General features: G+C 34.4%; 2 protein-coding genes across 3 annotated transcripts; one reads left to right on the top strand and one right to left on the bottom strand.

The window, feature by feature from the left end:
• The first annotated feature begins 1,942 nt into the window (after window positions 1-1,942).
• On the top strand, window positions 1,943-10,391 carry LOC130630281 (uncharacterized). Of its 2 annotated transcripts, none has more exons than XM_057443711.1 (3): window positions 1,943-2,238; window positions 4,688-6,494; window positions 8,321-10,391. In XM_057443711.1, the coding sequence occupies exons 2-3, from the start codon at window positions 4,824-4,826 to the stop codon at window positions 10,049-10,051; spliced, it is 3,402 nt and encodes a 1,133-aa protein (XP_057299694.1). In that variant the 5' UTR covers window positions 1,943-2,238; window positions 4,688-4,823; the 3' UTR covers window positions 10,052-10,391. The 2 variants fall into 2 exon arrangements, with proteins under 2 accessions (XP_057299694.1, XP_057299695.1); XM_057443712.1 differs by lacking the exon at window positions 1,943-2,238 and adding an exon at window positions 3,260-3,427.
• An 899-nt stretch (window positions 10,392-11,290) lies between these two features.
• Window positions 11,291-15,366, bottom strand: LOC130630282 (uncharacterized). Its single transcript, XM_057443713.1, has 6 exons — window positions 14,507-15,366; window positions 13,932-14,057; window positions 13,440-13,590; window positions 13,036-13,204; window positions 12,214-12,845; window positions 11,291-12,140 (listed from the first exon to the last, which is right to left on the bottom strand). Exons 1-6 carry the CDS (start codon window positions 15,323-15,325, stop codon window positions 11,842-11,844), a joined length of 2,196 nt encoding a protein of 731 aa, XP_057299696.1. The 5' UTR covers window positions 15,326-15,366; the 3' UTR covers window positions 11,291-11,841.
• Between the last annotated feature and the right edge of the window lie 1,439 nt (window positions 15,367-16,805).

Here is a 16,805-nt window from a genome sequence, read left to right as displayed (position 1 = left end):
CTTCAAATTTAACCATAAAAGAGTGGCAACCCTGTTTTTAATTTTCCCTATTTCTACATTAATGACAACGAAGTTGAAATCTAAATTTTTAGCCTAAAGTTTTGATATAATGGATGACAATCACGTCTTAGTAGTCACGTTTCATCTTTTTGCGCACACATTATTTTGCTCATATGATTCTTACTGTCCCGGTCCAAATTTAGAACTTCGAGCTTAACATATAAAAATGATGAGAATATCACGTGCCATTCACAAGTCATTTTATTTGTCATCGCGTGATGTTCTTAAGTTCACATTCTCTCGTTACTTTTCTTTCATTCACGCCGAAGATTATTTTGAAGTGATGTCTTAAACAAATTCTACCAAGTCTATGTGTTCGGAAATGTTTATAAAATATATTTCAAAACAACACTGAGCCCGGAAGAAATTTTGAATTTCGGCGAACTAGCTATTGTGCGGAGCGCAGGATTTATATCGTGGAGATCTTAACAAGCGAATTTTTGCAAAGCTGATTTTTTAAAATACGCAGATTTCTTACATAGGTATTAGAAAAAATGCGCTGAAAATAGGTTTTCAAATTTTGCGTTATTTTGATGCCATTTGAAACATGAAACGAATATTTTGCGATCCCCAAACTGTCTGATACCTTTGTGTTCCTGTATCGTTTGTTTTCATACGAAACCTAAATACACTGTACGTTGAAACATCTCGCTTTTCATGAAATGTGATATTATAATGTAATATCAGAAGGCTTTATCATTTCCCTTTTAATGGTGAATCACACACGATCATCTCCTTATAAAGAATTATTCGGGAAACAACTAAAGCTGATAAATGCCGATCATTATCAGTTATGTGCAGACCGTTGTTATTCTCGATGAATAAATATATCGAGTATAATAGAATTTTGTTAAGTATTACGCTGTATCATATCAAAAGATTTTTCTTTATAAGGTTTTTATTGATGTATATCTGATTAATAATGAACTGATGTATATACTATTGAAACTTTAGGCGCATGTTTGTCACAATCATACATTGATGACGAACTATAAAGACTTAATCAGCCAAAACCGACTGTTAGATATTCATTCCCAGGGTACGGATTTAGACAAGAGACCCTGGGAACGAGAATGTCGCAGTTCTAATGTAGTGTTTGAATGTCGGTGCTGTATTTGTATTCGTCTATTTCTTCACTCGATAGCGGTACAGTTAATTTGATGCTAACAGATTGTGTCTCATTAAGGAAAACGGTAATGGTCACTTGTTGGCAGGATGTGGAGCAGCATATTGAACCAACAAATCAGAAACGGATATTATTTCCGGAAAACCGTTAATTGGTTTGAAACTCCTTCCATCCATTTCCACCCTCACAAATGCGAGGGTCGTTACAAGAAGTTGTTAATGTTTTTGAAGAAGTTAAACTTTAAGGACGGACTTAAGTAGCAAACACTTTCTCACGATATATTTTACCGAAAACATTCTTTGAAAGTTAAGGAGCTAACACATTTTTTTGCCTCTGTATAATTCTTGTCCTTTAGAGCACTTTAAGGTAAACCTTAAAAAGACCTATTTTGAAGGGCTCTTGTGACGTGAATACCTTGATTTATAAAGTTGTCAAACATCAATATGATTTTATATTACGTTATAAATTACGATTTTTACGAGTAACCGGTAAGAACGATAAAGACATTTATTGCGACTTTGACTGGCTTTTTTATTTTAAGAAAGTACATGATCCGAAACTTATAATCCTTACATTCTGCATCAACATGTTACATGCGGTGATATCCTGCCCCGCGGAGGGTGACAATGTCATCCTTTGCGTTACCAACATATTAGGATTATGATGACGTCACACTTCCGAAACCGTTTTACGCGACAAAATGAACATAGAAGTGATTAGATAAACGCGCAACAAAACGGTTCCGTTACCGATTTCTGATTGAACATATAAACAATTGGTTAGTTTTCTTCATTGTAAAAATATGTTTCATTGTCACCGGGAGTGTGTATAAAAAAGATTTCTTTTCTAAATATTTTGACGAATAAAACTCCAAAGTTGAGGGACAAATAGGCGAATCTTTAGTTGACATTAGTATGTTACTCAGGACTTGATTGCTTTCTTGAAGACAGTTGAGCATTTACGTTGCATCTATTTGCCGCACAGATTTTATTAGGGCACTTGGTTTGGTTAATGTTAACGCCAATTGGTTAATGTTAGTTGGTTGCTGTAAAGTAAGTATATTTTATTTTTACGTGCTTATCTCAGGGAGTTTTAAAAACGCTTTCGTGTAAGATTGACGTATTCTTTTATCATTTCATCATAAGGTAGATAAAAAATGGATAAACGGAATATATGTGTACATAAAATATTTCTAATATTTTTAATTTATTCGTATGTCTTCTCCTTCTTAAGTATTTCGTTCAATACAATTTTAAGGTCCAGTTTTTGCCTTTTGTGGTGCCTTATAGCTATTTTATGTTAGTGAAAACAGGCCTGTATTTTGCGTTATTAAAAACAGGCCCATATTTCAGCTTTGGAGAGTTTCTTAGAAGATCAACAGCTTAAAGTTTTCTTGTTTTCTTCTGTGAACGATTAAACGCCAGAAAAATGGAGAAATAAAACCTTTTGAAGTATCGTAAATGATGTCTGTTTTGATGATTTTCCATGTTTGGTAGAGTGTTGCAATTCTTTCTCAGGTGTTTGAATTTAAACATCAAGAAACTGTTTGCTTAAGGTGGAAACATTATACATACGTGTTTCCCAAACTAAGCTATATTCTTCGTTTTTTATTTCCAACATTTCAGGGTAGGTGGGGTATAAGGATGGGAGTGAAAGGGGGGGGGAGGAATTTATGATTGAAATGTGTTGTAGTTCTCAATCCTCTATTTTCTTCATACTATTTATAGCGAGAAAGTTGGGAACAAATGGGATATCTTCCAGTCGAATTTTTTTACATTTTGTTTACTCAAAATAGCTTTTTGTAAGGTTTGATAACGATAAAAACAGAGATAAAGCCGAATTAATTTTAATATAACTTCTTCACTTAACTATGCAAAGTTAATGTTGACACTTCCGTCATCACACTGTCATTATATTTGATAAAGTGGATGACATTAATGACATGTCACTGCGACTTTGTCGGCAGTGCCTGATGACGGATTAAGACATTGTTAAACATGTTTGCTTACGTAGTAAATGAGATAAGTATGAAATTTACTGAAAAAACCTTTTTTTAAAATCACATGTTAGATCACGTGGTCAGGGTTTGCGTTAGGTCACGTGATCAGGATTTGCAACTAGCATCGAGTGGTAACTTTCTCTGTTCCCATGATAGCTTATGTTGATGTGTTTTTTTACGTTAGATGTTTCAAAATTTTGACAATAATAGTGAAGTGGTGCTACAGTAATATAAAAAAAATTGTAAGTAAAAAATATAATAGCTATGTATTATTCAATTTTCAACTCAAATATTTTTTTTATTTATTTTATTTTGTTGTGTCCTTGAACCTTAACAACGCAATGTGTTAGCATTCAGGGTCGCATTTTGGGGCGTTATTATAAAAAAAACTTTTCAACTTTTGACAGTAATATCTGGCGAAATGATTTTTTTAGCGGCGAGTACGATGTCTGTAGGTATTACGTTAGTTTCAGTTGCTTTAAACCCTTTTGCTTCTATCTAATAAATTTACATGCGGAATTGCACTGTACAGAACGTTTGTTTTCTTACTGTTTAAACAAATAAGACTTTCTTTATCGTCGAAATTTGTTCTCAATTTTAAGTTGGTGAACGGAGTTTATTAAGAATATTTATGATTTTTCATTTGGTTAATAGATAAATGGTCGTTGTTACGACCGATCTCAAGTAAAATCGAGTCACAATTAGTTAACAGTCGTCATACGGCCCTTCGTTTGAGACCTCCTCAATTCTGTTTTTCTTATGACGGTCACGCACATGTCCAGTAAGTATCACGTGCAGTGTAGTAAGTTGTGTAAACTATCGTCTTATGACATCAGTTGTTACAACGACCATTTCGTTACCAGTCTCTTTTAGGGAATGAATCTGACTCGGGGATAAAGTAACGGATTGTTTATTTAAAGAAGCACAACTTAAAAATTGGATGGAATATATGTTAACATTTCCTCCAACTGTCGTTTCTCATTCCTTCCTTTTAGAAGCCACTTTATAATTTATATTTCTGGTTTATAAAACACAAACATATATCAAACTTACAAAAACATATCATTGATTACAGTACAGTGCACACACTTCTTACTCGTAACATAGTCACGATTACTTTTGAATATGTGCTCAATTTCAACATAATAAAAGGGACAAAAAGTGGATGTAAACAAAACATTTCTTCACCCGTTCCCAGGTCTTCTTTCTTGAAGAAATAAAAAAAGGAATTGAGTTTGAGGTTTCTTATAAAACTAAAAGTTTTAGATATTAAAACGCCTACACTTATTCCCTTTATTTCATGATTATTTTTCATTAATTATTATATATTTTTATTATATGTTAATCCTTTGTCTTTTACTCCAACTTATGACATAATATCACACGCACATCCTAAAATGTGAACGCGCAGATAAAAGAAGATGTTATAGATTTGCCGAACATTATATAGATCCGCCGAACAAAAAACAGTTTTAAAAAAAATTCTTGTAATCTTGTTTTAGATGTATTGAAGTTGAAAGGTTTTGAGAGAAGTTCGCTTTTTTATCGCTTGCCAACCAAACGAGATAAGTCAAGAAGAAGAAAAAACAATATTTAAAAAGTAATCAACGATCTACAGAATACTCTACCGTTGTTTAAATGGAGGGATTAAGCTTTCAACTAAAGAACAAAACTTTTAATAGTTTTCTACCCAACGATGGAGTGCGTGATTGGGATGTTGACATTTACGGAATGCAAAAGAAACTGAACGATTCATATGGCTACGGGACATACACTCAAGTGAAATCACCAAGATTGGTAGATAAAAATAGAAATGATGACATTCAACCGTTTTCTGGTAGCTGTGATGTCTCCAGTCACGAAGCATTGAAATCTAATCGTGGAAAAGAAAATAATTTGTGTAACGAGGAAGAAAATTTTGCAAACAAACGAGAAAGAAAAACCAGTGTTACTATAAACGGTAATCTTGTAAACTTTCCTGTGCAAACATCTCTTTACGACGATCTTTCATCTCATGCCAAGATTGTGGATATAGACATCGGAGAAAGTAAACAAACGGAGGAGTGCGCGAGAAAAACGCGGGAAAGTATCATTACATTTGATGATCTCGTAGAACGCATGAACACCTTTGAGGTCGAGTTGGCAAGTATAGGAAATATTTGTGAAAACGAAAACAGCAAAAGTGGTTACAACAATCAACAGGTCATTGACAAAGAAAACATTACACTGGAGAATGAGTTGATTACCAGTGCAGTTGTGTCAGAAAATAAAAAAAGCCACGAAACAACATTCACTCCACATCTTGACGCTGTGCAAAATCATTCTGTTAACACTAGTTCGGACGATCAACAAGAAAAGATAAGTTTAGGGGAGAAATACATAAGACGGCGATCATTAAGCGAGGGAAACAAATTTGTCGCTAGTGGAAGCTATTTTGTTTGTTTGCAAAGAAGAAAACCTTATGTTAGCTTTAGTCGAAGTGTTGACGACATTTTGAGCAATAACCTTTATAGCAGGGAAAACGACGAGAACGAAGAAAAAGAAAGTGAAGAGAGTGATTTAAGCTCTCAAGAAGAAGAAGAAGGAGAAGAAGAAGAATATAGTCAGGAAGAAGAGAAGATTTTAATCAATAAAGCGAAGCGACAACGTCGATCGTTTATTGGAAAGAGTATTAGCGTAGATCTGTTACCCGATCAGGATAGTTATTTATCTGGTAAAAACAGAAGAAATGGCATAAATTTGGATTCGAATAGCGAAGACGACGATTTTTTAACAGATCTGTTAGAATTTAAGAAAAACTACAAACGTCAAAAAAAATCTCCCGGGTTAAGATTTGCAAGATCTGTGGAAAACTTGTTGAAAATCGATAAACCTTCCAATCCTATACGAAACCGCTCAAATACGGATACGAAAGAGACCAAAGGTCTTGGTAAAAAACGAGTCACATTTTTAAAAAGAAAATTATTTCACAAAACAGGAAAAAGCATGGACGACTTGCGCGAAACATCGCTCTTAGATGATGACGATGATTATTACTACAACAGTCACAAACAACCAAGCATTTCCCTGATAGAAGATTCTGTGCAAAAAGTAGCCGGGATAATCGAGATGTATGTGGATAAGCAAGGCGATGTAATAAGGAAAATTGAAATCCGAAAGGTTCCTGGACAAAGTCTCGGATTCTTCATACGTTTTGGGGATGGGATTGAGCGAAAAGATGGTATTTTTATTTCTCGTGTTACACTGGGAAGTTTTGTGGATGTAAACAATTTGCTGCACGCAGGCGATGAGATCATTTATATAAATAAAGTAAGCCCTTTATTATTTGTTTATATAAGCTTTTCTTGAAAAAACCGCAATATTGATATAACACGTATATATAGCCACCATTCTGATCGAGAAGCAAAACCACGAAAGTAGCTTTCAAGGACAATCGTCTATATCGCGTTTTCCGGATTTAACATTACCAAGTGTTACGATATCTGTTGAAAAATATCCAAAATTAAATCAAATTACTGGAAAAATAAAACACAGCCAGTCACCCCTGTTCCCAGGGATTCGTGTCTTGATGATAAGAGGCATCCCTGTGAACGAGAGTGCTCAGTCAGTTTTTCTCCATGAAATTCTGTCACACTACGTATTTTGATAGCTAAAAGAAAACTTGACACTTTTCTTAGCCGTCATGTGCGGAAATGTCATCAAGTGTCGCACAAATAATCGTCCGCATTACATCATACTGTCCGTATTACGTCATACCTAAAATAATCTTTTTTTCAATACACGCTATAGCGTAACCCTATATAAGCTATGCACACACGATTCGATCACATATTTTATATAAAGCAATGACAAATAAAAATTTCCTTTACCAGCGCCATTTAAACATGCGACGTCTATGTCTAACCTCGTCCCCAGGGCTCTTTTTCACTTTTTGATATTAAGATGTTATATCAAAATATTAAAAAGTGAAAAAGAGTCCTGGGGACTGTAACATTAATCTAGAAAATAGCGACTCAAACATTCAATGTATTTCAAGCACTTGGCTTGACATAATAGGCTTGATTTGTAACCTCTTGCAAAAAAAGCAAAGGTAAAATTCGATACATAAAATATTATATTGGGATTTACTCAAAAATTAAGAATAATCCTCAGGCTGATTTTAAATAAAAAGGATAACATAGCGACTTAATTGTCAAGCTTATTTTCGTTTTTCCAACTGCGAATCAGAACTAATGAAACTACCACATCAAATGTGTCGCCTTCTTTTATGTCAATGTCTGTGTCTAGATCTTCTAACAAGTTCCAACTTCATACACATGCAAAAGAATGTGCTAAGAATAATCTCAGCCTGAAAATTGATAAAATTTTAGAACATTTCAGCCTGCTCTAATTTATATTATTCTTTTAAAAAAGGTTGCCACTTGGAGTCTGCCAAGACGATTTTTAAAGCTTTGTCACACAGCTGTACTGATTAAAAAAACTCTTCGCAGCTAAATACATTTCGTGCGTCCCTTACATAATTTATAAAAACGAGTAATTTCCCACCAAATAATCGTGAAGACATTCCATCTTGAAGACATGCAAAACAGTTGCAGAAACCAGGTGAAATGTTGAGTGTAACATTTTAAGTAAAGGAGTCAAAATTATAACAACATGTACATAGAGGCTTGATTTACCAATTTTTATGCATGACATATTCCAGCCAATCAGATGCACTGTAAAATTATGAGTAACGGAATAAAACTCTGCGTGAATGTTTAAAAATAGTTGTCAAAATTGACCAATATTTTACTTATCTAAAAATAACGAATAAAACAATCTCTGTGCATGTGCCTTAATTATCTTCAATGAAGTGATTTTTAACAAGATATTCCCACTTCGGTTGTCGTGTTCCCCCGTAGATGATTTCAACTGGCAACGTCAATGACGCTATAAGCAAAGCATTATTATGTCCACGCGAAGGATGTGGCATTTTTTTCTCTCTCGTTAAAAACTTTTTTCCATCGCATAACATGTCTTAACTATCTTCTACATTGACTTTTATGAATCTTGCAAAAGTGTTAAAAAATTCATGCAAAATGGAATTACTAAAAATCCATAAATTTTATTAAGATAATTCTATTTTATATTTCTAGGTAGATGTCACTGGTCACACTCTCGAAGAAGTAGCATCTATGATGCAGAAGTCAGATTCCTTAGTCATCAAGACGAGATCTGCCTTACCATTACCATTGAACGCACAGCCTCTTCTAAAAACATACGACATTTATAACGACTACGTCGACGAAAACGAAACGAGAGATTCCGAACTTCTCCGAACTAAAAGCGACCCTGCTGATATACAATATCGTGTTGATTCGATAAAACGAGACCGTTCACGGACTACTACGAATCCGAATGATGCAATAATGAGACCAACTTTGACAAGGGCTAAACACATGAGTCAAAATGACATGTTGTCAAATCGCAACCTTAGGGCTGTTTTAAAAAGCCCGACATTTCAACGTAAGTTGCCGTCCATACCATCTGGTAAGATAGCAGATATGACGGACGACAGTTTCAACGTGAAAAGTTTATCTCGTGCTCAAAAGTATCTACAAAAACCAGCTAGCCCTGAGCAAGATTTAAATAACAATCTCTCAAAGTCCCCTAGGTCGGGCTTTATCAAATCTCCGAAGTTTTTCAGGAAAGCCGACAACAAAAAGAATGAAAATACCGGCAGTTTGCTGTCGATTCCGTCAAACGATAGCTTATCGTCGACGTCGGACAGCGAAGAGTCTAAATCACCAACTTCAATTTTAAAAACTCAAGTATACACAAGCGATAGCACGTCAAGAAACGCCAAATTCACAAAAGGATTCAGTGGGAAGTTATCAGTACATGTTATGAAAATGTTTGGACGATTATCAGCCCTCGACGGAGAATGTTATTGCACTATCGAAGTCGATGACGAGTATAAAGCGACGACACAACCTAAGAAACTTAAAGATGTTATTGAATTTGACGAGAATTTCGATATAGATATACGCAGCTCTTGTGTTTTAATGTTTTACATATTTCATAAACTTCCAAGAAAACAACATAAGTTATTAAGTCAATCGTGCATCCATCTTGAAAAATTATTGGACGGACAAAAGAAAACGCAACTACTGTTATCAACGACCAATCATGTGCAACTTCGTTTATGCATCGAATTCACAGAAGCCAGAAGCTATTTACAGCGTTCTCCGTCTTCACGCAGTAGTGGTGTCTTTGGGTTCAACCTATCACGAACTTTAGTGCAAGAAGAAAACACGGTGCCAATAATTGTGCGAAAATGCGTGGAGGAGATTGAGAAAAGGGGTCTGGATTTAGTAGGGATATATCGAATTAGTGGAAATGCTCGTAAGAAGAAGATATTGCGTTCACAGTTCGAAGAAAACAGCTTGAACACTGATGTAAGTGATGATGATATAGATTGTCACGTGATCGCTGGAATTTTGAAAGATTATTTGAGAGAACTACCAAACCCTCTGATTTCACAAGAAACGTATTTAAACATATACAACAAATCGCTAGAGGTTCAAAACAATACGGAGGCAAAATCACGTGATACGGTATTGGCCGAACTTATGAAGAAGTTACCGCATACGAACCGAGCGACTCTGATATATATCATGGAGCATCTACAGAGGGTGGCGCAGAAGAGTGATGAAAATAAGATGGATTTCAAAAATCTAGCTGTGTGCTTCGGTCCTACCATGATGTGTCCACCAATCACAAAAGCCTCGTCTTCGGCCGACATGTTCGATTTTAAAAAGCAAATTCAGGCGCTTGAGTTTCTGCTGTCCATTTGGCCAAAGAATACAGAACAAAATAGAGTATGAACTTAAAATATTTCCAACGTTATGCTAATTTTTTTGGGGCACATTTGAACAAAAAATTAGAAAAGAGTATCTAGTCCTTTGTTCAGGGAGTTTAAGTGGAAAAAATTTTTTGTAATTGCGTTTCATTTTTAAAACTAGCTTCTCGTAGTCGTGTAACTAGCAACGAAAAAAAGTTGTAAAAAGTAAAAAAACAACGAATAATTCAATATGCTGTTGTTCAAAATTTGTAAAAGATATTTTATTGATAATGACTTCTTACAAGTCAACGTTTTTATATATCTGTGTAGTAAAAAATTATTTATTTGAAAAAACTCGTTACATATTTATCTTTTTCAAGGTATACTCTTGAAAAATTTCTTTTTAATCCATTTTTGTACATCCTGTCCTAAACTTTAAACAAGGTTGGGAACTACCTTGGGATTAACTATCTTGGTCAAATTTGTTTCTAGGTCTATTTGCTTCTATATTGCAAATTTGGGTGAAACTCTGGTATTTGTAAATTTTGAGATTAAAACAGGGGTCCCTCATCCCAGTCAAACTTGAGGACTTTTGATAAGGATTTTCAATGTTTTGAGAAGATGACGATATTTTTATATTGAAGATACTTGAGGACATTTTCATATTTTTCCAAAGAAATTGAGAATATTTGAAGGTAATGCTACGAGTGAAGAACAAATTACTTATGTAACAATGCTCAGAATTTCTATGCATGAAAGTAAAAGCATGTGACAAATTATACAGTTTTGTGAAAGGAAAGTTGAGGAGACTGAGGAGAAAGTCTTTAAAATATCTACTTTAAGAGGTGATTTAAGAAGTTTTAAGGAGACATTTTAAAATTAGGCAGAATCCAGGAGTTTTGAGGAGGAAACCTGGTAAATGAATTGCTAAATTTGACCTTTCTCGTGCACCGATTCAAGGTACGATTATTTAGAAAAGTTGTTGTTTTTCTTTTAACCAAAAGTCTTTTCCTAATTCTTTAAATAAAAAGTACAAGGACCTTTCATTCAAATCTGCAAAAACCGCTCTCATTTAATTCAAGAAAACGGTAAGTCAACCCTCTCTAAAGTGTACAAAAATATTTTGGCGCCTGTTTTTTACATAAGCTATCGGAGAAACTTATCGAGTACAGAGTCATGCAGCGAATAGACAATACTTTCGTTTTTTACTCTGTGGTCATTGAGAAGCAGGGATTTTTGTGTTCATTAATCTATATTGCTAATGATAGAAAAGCAGAAAAAGTTTCTTGCAGAGACTGTTGTTAATAAATTAATTATCTAAAAATTTAAATTTTAAAGTATACAATAAAGAATAATAAATAATATAAAGTAAAAAAATAAATAAATAAAGGACAGCTTTTTAAGCAGCATTAATCTGGATTTTGACCCATAAACCGAAGTTTCGACATCTAAGAGTTTTAGGGTTCATGGACATACCTTTTCCTGTCAAGAAAACAATTAATTGCAAAACGCATGCTACACAGTAGTAAGAGCAAATAATAAACAAGTAATGTTGAAAATTCAAGACACTATTTAATACACAGATGGAAATTCTGGTTCTACAGTAAAGAGACAAGGTATTAAAAATATTTTATATTAAAATAAGATTGCATTCTTTTATTTAAATCGTCGTTGCTTAAAAGGCTAGTGCTAGGTGCTTTGTTTACACGAGAAGCGTTTTCAGACTTAATGCATATAGAGAGATTTAAAAAAATATAATTTTAATAAAAAATAATAAGAATAAAACAAAAACAACTACAGAGCCAATTATTGTAACAACCTACTCTAGAATGCTCAAATAAAACCCCGAGTTATCTGCACCGTGCCTGCAAGCGGACCGTTAGTACGTGTTGACCATATTATCTCGCCTGTCTTTGAATTTAAAGCATGTAAGGGCCCATCTACACTACCTATAAACAACATGTCGTCTTTTGAAAGGCGAGGGGAACTAAAAAATATTTCGGTAGCAACATTTGTCTTCCATTCAATGCTACCATCTAAAGGTTGAAACTTATACACTGTTCCGTTTCCGCTACCAGCATATAACGCGCCGTCTGCACCAAGGTAAGGACTAGACGAAGCGCCCATTTTTCCTAAATGAAAAAACAGCTTTACATGAGTATATGAATTTTATCAACACAGCGCTGGAACGCAAACGTTACTCACCAACACCTATCATTTTTTCCCAAATAATTTCACTCTCCACCACATTGACCGCAAGCAATCGACCAGACATCATTAAAACATAAACAATATTATTGCCATGCACAGCAGGTGAGGCCATCACAGTGACGTTTTCATCTAACTGCATCTTGTGAAGCACGGTGCCATGTAATGAATCCAGCATATACACAACACTTGCTGCGCTCACAAAAAAAACATAGTTTCCATTTTGACTTAATTTTGGAGACGATGTGAACCCTCCATCACCGAACTTTTTCCACATTACTTTACCAGAACTTTTTTGTAGTGCAAAGATATTAAACGCGATGTCCGAGGATTGTGTCGATATGTATAGAAAATCTTCAACTGGATGTTGAGCGGAAGAACTCCACATGGCGCCTCGCATATACTTTCTCCATTTTAAAGTACCGTTAGGGTACAATGCATACATGTAAGAATCCAATGAACCAAAGTAAAGATCCCCGTTGGAATCCACCATGACAGAAGAGATAACCGCTCCACCTGTCTTAAACGCCCAAGCAACGACACCATTTTTAATTGTAATTGCACGCATATAAGAATCGTCTGCTCCACAATAGACAAGGGTACCGTCTAAACTGAATTCGCACATCGACCTAAAGTAGAATTCACATACAATGATTTTTCTTAGCGAGTTGGGGTTATCTTTAAGGATGGTATATTAACGCTGTAGGCGGTATAAGAACATTCAACTATAAAGCACCAGAATTGCAACACAAATCAATTGATAATTTTATCTATTTCTTATGCAAAATTTATCCTTTTGCTCGCGGCTTTAACACTTACCCAGTATCTTCAGCTGTTTCCACCTTCCATTTGACACTTCCAGTGCGCATGTCCATAGCGTATATATGTTTGTCATCTGAGCCAACAAATATAGTTGGTTGGTCGAGGCGAACCTCTTCATACAAGACAGTTTTATTGACTAACACACTGGTTTTATTATGCCTCTCTTCTATAAAAAAAAATCAGTCGAAGTATTACAATCCTTTTGCTATATCCACAAATAACTTTATGTGTTTTAGTAATTTTCTATTGTTTGTTTCATGATATTGATTAATAAGTACAGTAGTGAAGACTTAGACTTAGAAAAACAACAGAAAGAAAGAGAAACAAACAAACAAACAAACATGAAACAAATAAACAAACAAACAAAAACTTACGAAATTAGACAAATATTTATGTCTTACCTTTTCGTTTCAGCGCCATTTTGTTCAAATTTATTTCATGGTAAGACTGTAAATGAATGTTTTGATCAACACATTCAATACGCTCAGGAGCTTCTTCAACTATCCTTGAAAACTCTGTTTCTTGTCCAAGATGATCCCGATAAGCAAAATCCTATAGCAGTAAAAAAATTGGCTGTAAAGAAAAAATAGAGAAAACTAATCATCACCACTTCTTTGCAAAAACACCATTTCTAACCAGTTTTTTCTCCCTGGGGTCCAGATCCTAACCCACCTATTGTTGCCTAAGGTAAGATAAGATTTTAAGAAAAATAAATAAAAATGAAGGTTGTTGTTACACAACTGTGTTTTATAACTGTATCAATATTATGTATTATACTGACTTGTATTAAAAAATAACCCATAATTTTTATTACAACAAACATGTACTTGTAAAAACATGCCTATGTATATAAACATCTTTTTAAACATGGCTGTGAAGAAATGATTACTTACAACTTGATAAATTCTTGTAAAGTACTGAAACCACATTGAAGTCGCAATATTTGGAGAGTCGTAAGAACGAACTTGGTGATACCAGCCTTGAGGAATATACAAAATATCACCAGCATTCAATACAATCTAACACAGAAAGAAAAATCCATACATTAACATACATTCATACATTTTCAAATTCACATTGCCCCTACATAGCTTGGTTCATATTGAGGCATTGGCAGTGTCTAAACTTTATACTCAAAAAACAAAATTTGAATTTAACTTTTTTTGTGGTTTAAAGTGAGTTTATGCTGCAGATTTTAAACATAGATTTATAATATGGTTTCCACTAAAACAATCTCCTAAACCAACCCTAAAATTACCTATAACCCTAACTAACAAAGTTTTGTAATGTGCAGAGTTCAAATCATACAAGCTGTTTTAGGAGAGGCGTTTAATAGCACACCCTTGCCAACACATGCAAAATAATAAGGTGTGTCATCAATACCATTTGCAAAATTTTTAAGTAGTTAACATCCATGTGTCTTTTGCTACATACCAATTTTTTATATAGAAATATGCACATCATTTACCTTGTGGAAAGGCACACCATAAAATTTAGGATACTTGATGAAATCTACTGCTTCTGGATTAATTGGAGACAGTCCAGGAAAATCTTTAACCACTGACATGTACAATGTATGGCCAAATTTAGGATCAATAACATATACAACTTTTGTGCCAGAAAAAACAGAAAGAAAATTTTCATAACCATCAGCATGCAATGGCGAACTTGTGCCCCCATTTGAGTACAACAAATGCATGCTGGTGAATGATTCATGCAACACTTCACATTGCATCATCAATGGCAACTTCAAATCTTTCATCATGGGAGACTGAGGGAAAGGTGAATCAAGATACAAAGTCTTATTTTTGTATGAAGCAAGAAATTCTTTAAAATCCATAGTTTTACGAGGATGAAGATCATGATTATAAATTTTCTTTGTTTCCACATCAAACAAAACATTCGAATATTCTTTTAATAAATAACTTTCGTTTTTCCACTGTTTTGTAGCCATCCATTCAGATGTGATTCCTCTGAAGACTACAGGTTTACGCTTTCTTAAAAAGAATTCATAAAAGTCTTTACCACCAATCATGTAATCAAGTTCTGCTATCTCACCAACCCTTGGTGTAGCGTGTTCACCTAAAGGTTTCATATGTCCAGGGGGAGGTGCTTCTTCATTTGTTTGAATCTTAGACTGTGTATCTTTGTCATACTTTGCACTAACAACCATATCATCCATAGATATAATTGTATCTGCATTGTTCTTTTCTGCATCACCATGAAAAGATTCTATTCCATATACATTTAAAATTGCTGACAAAAGCAACAGCAGCTGTATCCACATCGTTGAAAAAATTACCTACAGTATATATAATATCTGTGTTATACGAAAACATAACATTTAACCTTTGCCTCTATAAAAAGTTACAGGGTGGCACCATGGTTCAGGGGTTATAACTCTCACATTTTATGTGGAAGACCAGGGTTCGATTTCCCTTGGTGGCGATTGGTATGCCTGTATTATGTTTAAGGACCAGTAATACTTTCAAAGATGGGCTACTCGCCCCACTGGCAATGCTTGTTTTGAGACATGGTTTTGAAGAAACGCTGGCATTTGAAGATGGACAATCTATCCTAATTGGTAATTGGGACATCCTGTTAACAGATAGGTCTACCAATAAAATTAGGGCTGTCCTATTTATAAACAAGACATATTGAAATAATGGTCCAGAGATAATTACTAACAGGGCACTTCGTTTCCAATGACCTACTTTTCGTCAAAAAAAGATATATATAGAGGTGTTTGTTCAATTACCTCAGTGAATTACCTCAGTGGTAGGTTTGATCAAATTATTGCTAATATTTAATTTCACTTTTCAATAGCTACCCAAATACTATACAATAGAAACAAAAGACAGACAACATAGTTACCACAAAAGTAAAACTAAACCCCAGCTTTACATACAAAAAATCTTGGCATGAAAGCCATGCCATTATGTTATAACATAATAATTATATTTTTATAAAAATTGCTTCAACGTAAAAACAGGTTTGTCTCCTTTATCAAGTAAAGCATATTATTTGAGAATAGTGTACCTAACTAACTAGATAGATTGGTAGCTATTCTTATATGAAAATAATCTCAATGTTTTTAGTTAGTTTGGCACAGGTGCAACTTTAAAAGCAAAGAATAAAGCAAAAATGAAAGCAGATGGCAGATGTTTGTAATTATAAACCTTGTGAGAAAGTAAATATCTGTCTACAGAAACTACTTTTTCTTTAGCTTAAAACACATTATAGTCTCCTTTCATATTTATTTATTTCATAAAAGTAGCTTATTAAGAAGTAAAGCTGGCTGTCTAGCTAGCTAAAAGTTGCTGTCAATGCTTTAATACCCTTAGGCATTTGAAACGACAAAAGTTACTAAGATACTTTAAAAAAATGTAGCTATTCAGCCAAACGCACTTGTTAAATTAAATCATATTTAATTTTTACCCTTAAGTTAAAAAAAAATCTATTTATTCCTCTGTTCGTTGGTCTGTCAAGAAATTACCAATGGGGGGTCAATAAACACAATACACCTACACTGAGTTTTCTTGCGCATAGATTATGACGTCACCTTTACCGGGATTTTTAACCCCGGACGAAACCACTTTATGACAACCTCGTTCCCAGGGCATTTTGCCTTGTTGATAAGTTGGTGCGACTCAGGGGTCACAAGACCCTGGGAACGAGGTCGACTTTAAAAGTAAACAAGTCAGTAGTTAAATTATGGAGGCATGTGCACTGGACAACATTAAGTGTCGTTTTCACGGAAGCATGGG

The sequence above is a fragment of the Hydractinia symbiolongicarpus genome, chromosome 2 (assembly GCF_029227915.1).
Source record: "Hydractinia symbiolongicarpus strain clone_291-10 chromosome 2, HSymV2.1, whole genome shotgun sequence".
Taxonomy (NCBI): Eukaryota; Metazoa; Cnidaria; class Hydrozoa; order Anthoathecata; family Hydractiniidae; genus Hydractinia; species Hydractinia symbiolongicarpus.
This window is presented reverse-complemented; position numbering and strand designations above follow the sequence as displayed.

Coding starts and splice junctions, on each gene's coding strand:
- LOC130630281 (XM_057443711.1), top strand. CDS start 4,824: ATGGAGGGATTAAGCTTTCAACTAAAGAACAAAACTTTTAATAGTTTT. Junction 6,495..8,320: donor AGATCATTTATATAAATAAA/GTAAGCCCTTTA, acceptor TTATATTTCTAG/GTAGATGTCACTGGTCACAC.
- LOC130630282 (XM_057443713.1), bottom strand. CDS start 15,325: ATGTGGATACAGCTGCTGTTGCTTTTGTCAGCAATTTTAAATGTATAT. Junction 13,205..13,439: donor AATGGCGCTGAAACGAAAAG/GTAAGACATAAA, acceptor TTTTTTTTATAG/AAGAGAGGCATAATAAAACC. Junction 12,141..12,213: donor GGAAAAAATGATAGGTGTTG/GTGAGTAACGTT, acceptor TTTTTCATTTAG/GAAAAATGGGCGCTTCGTCT.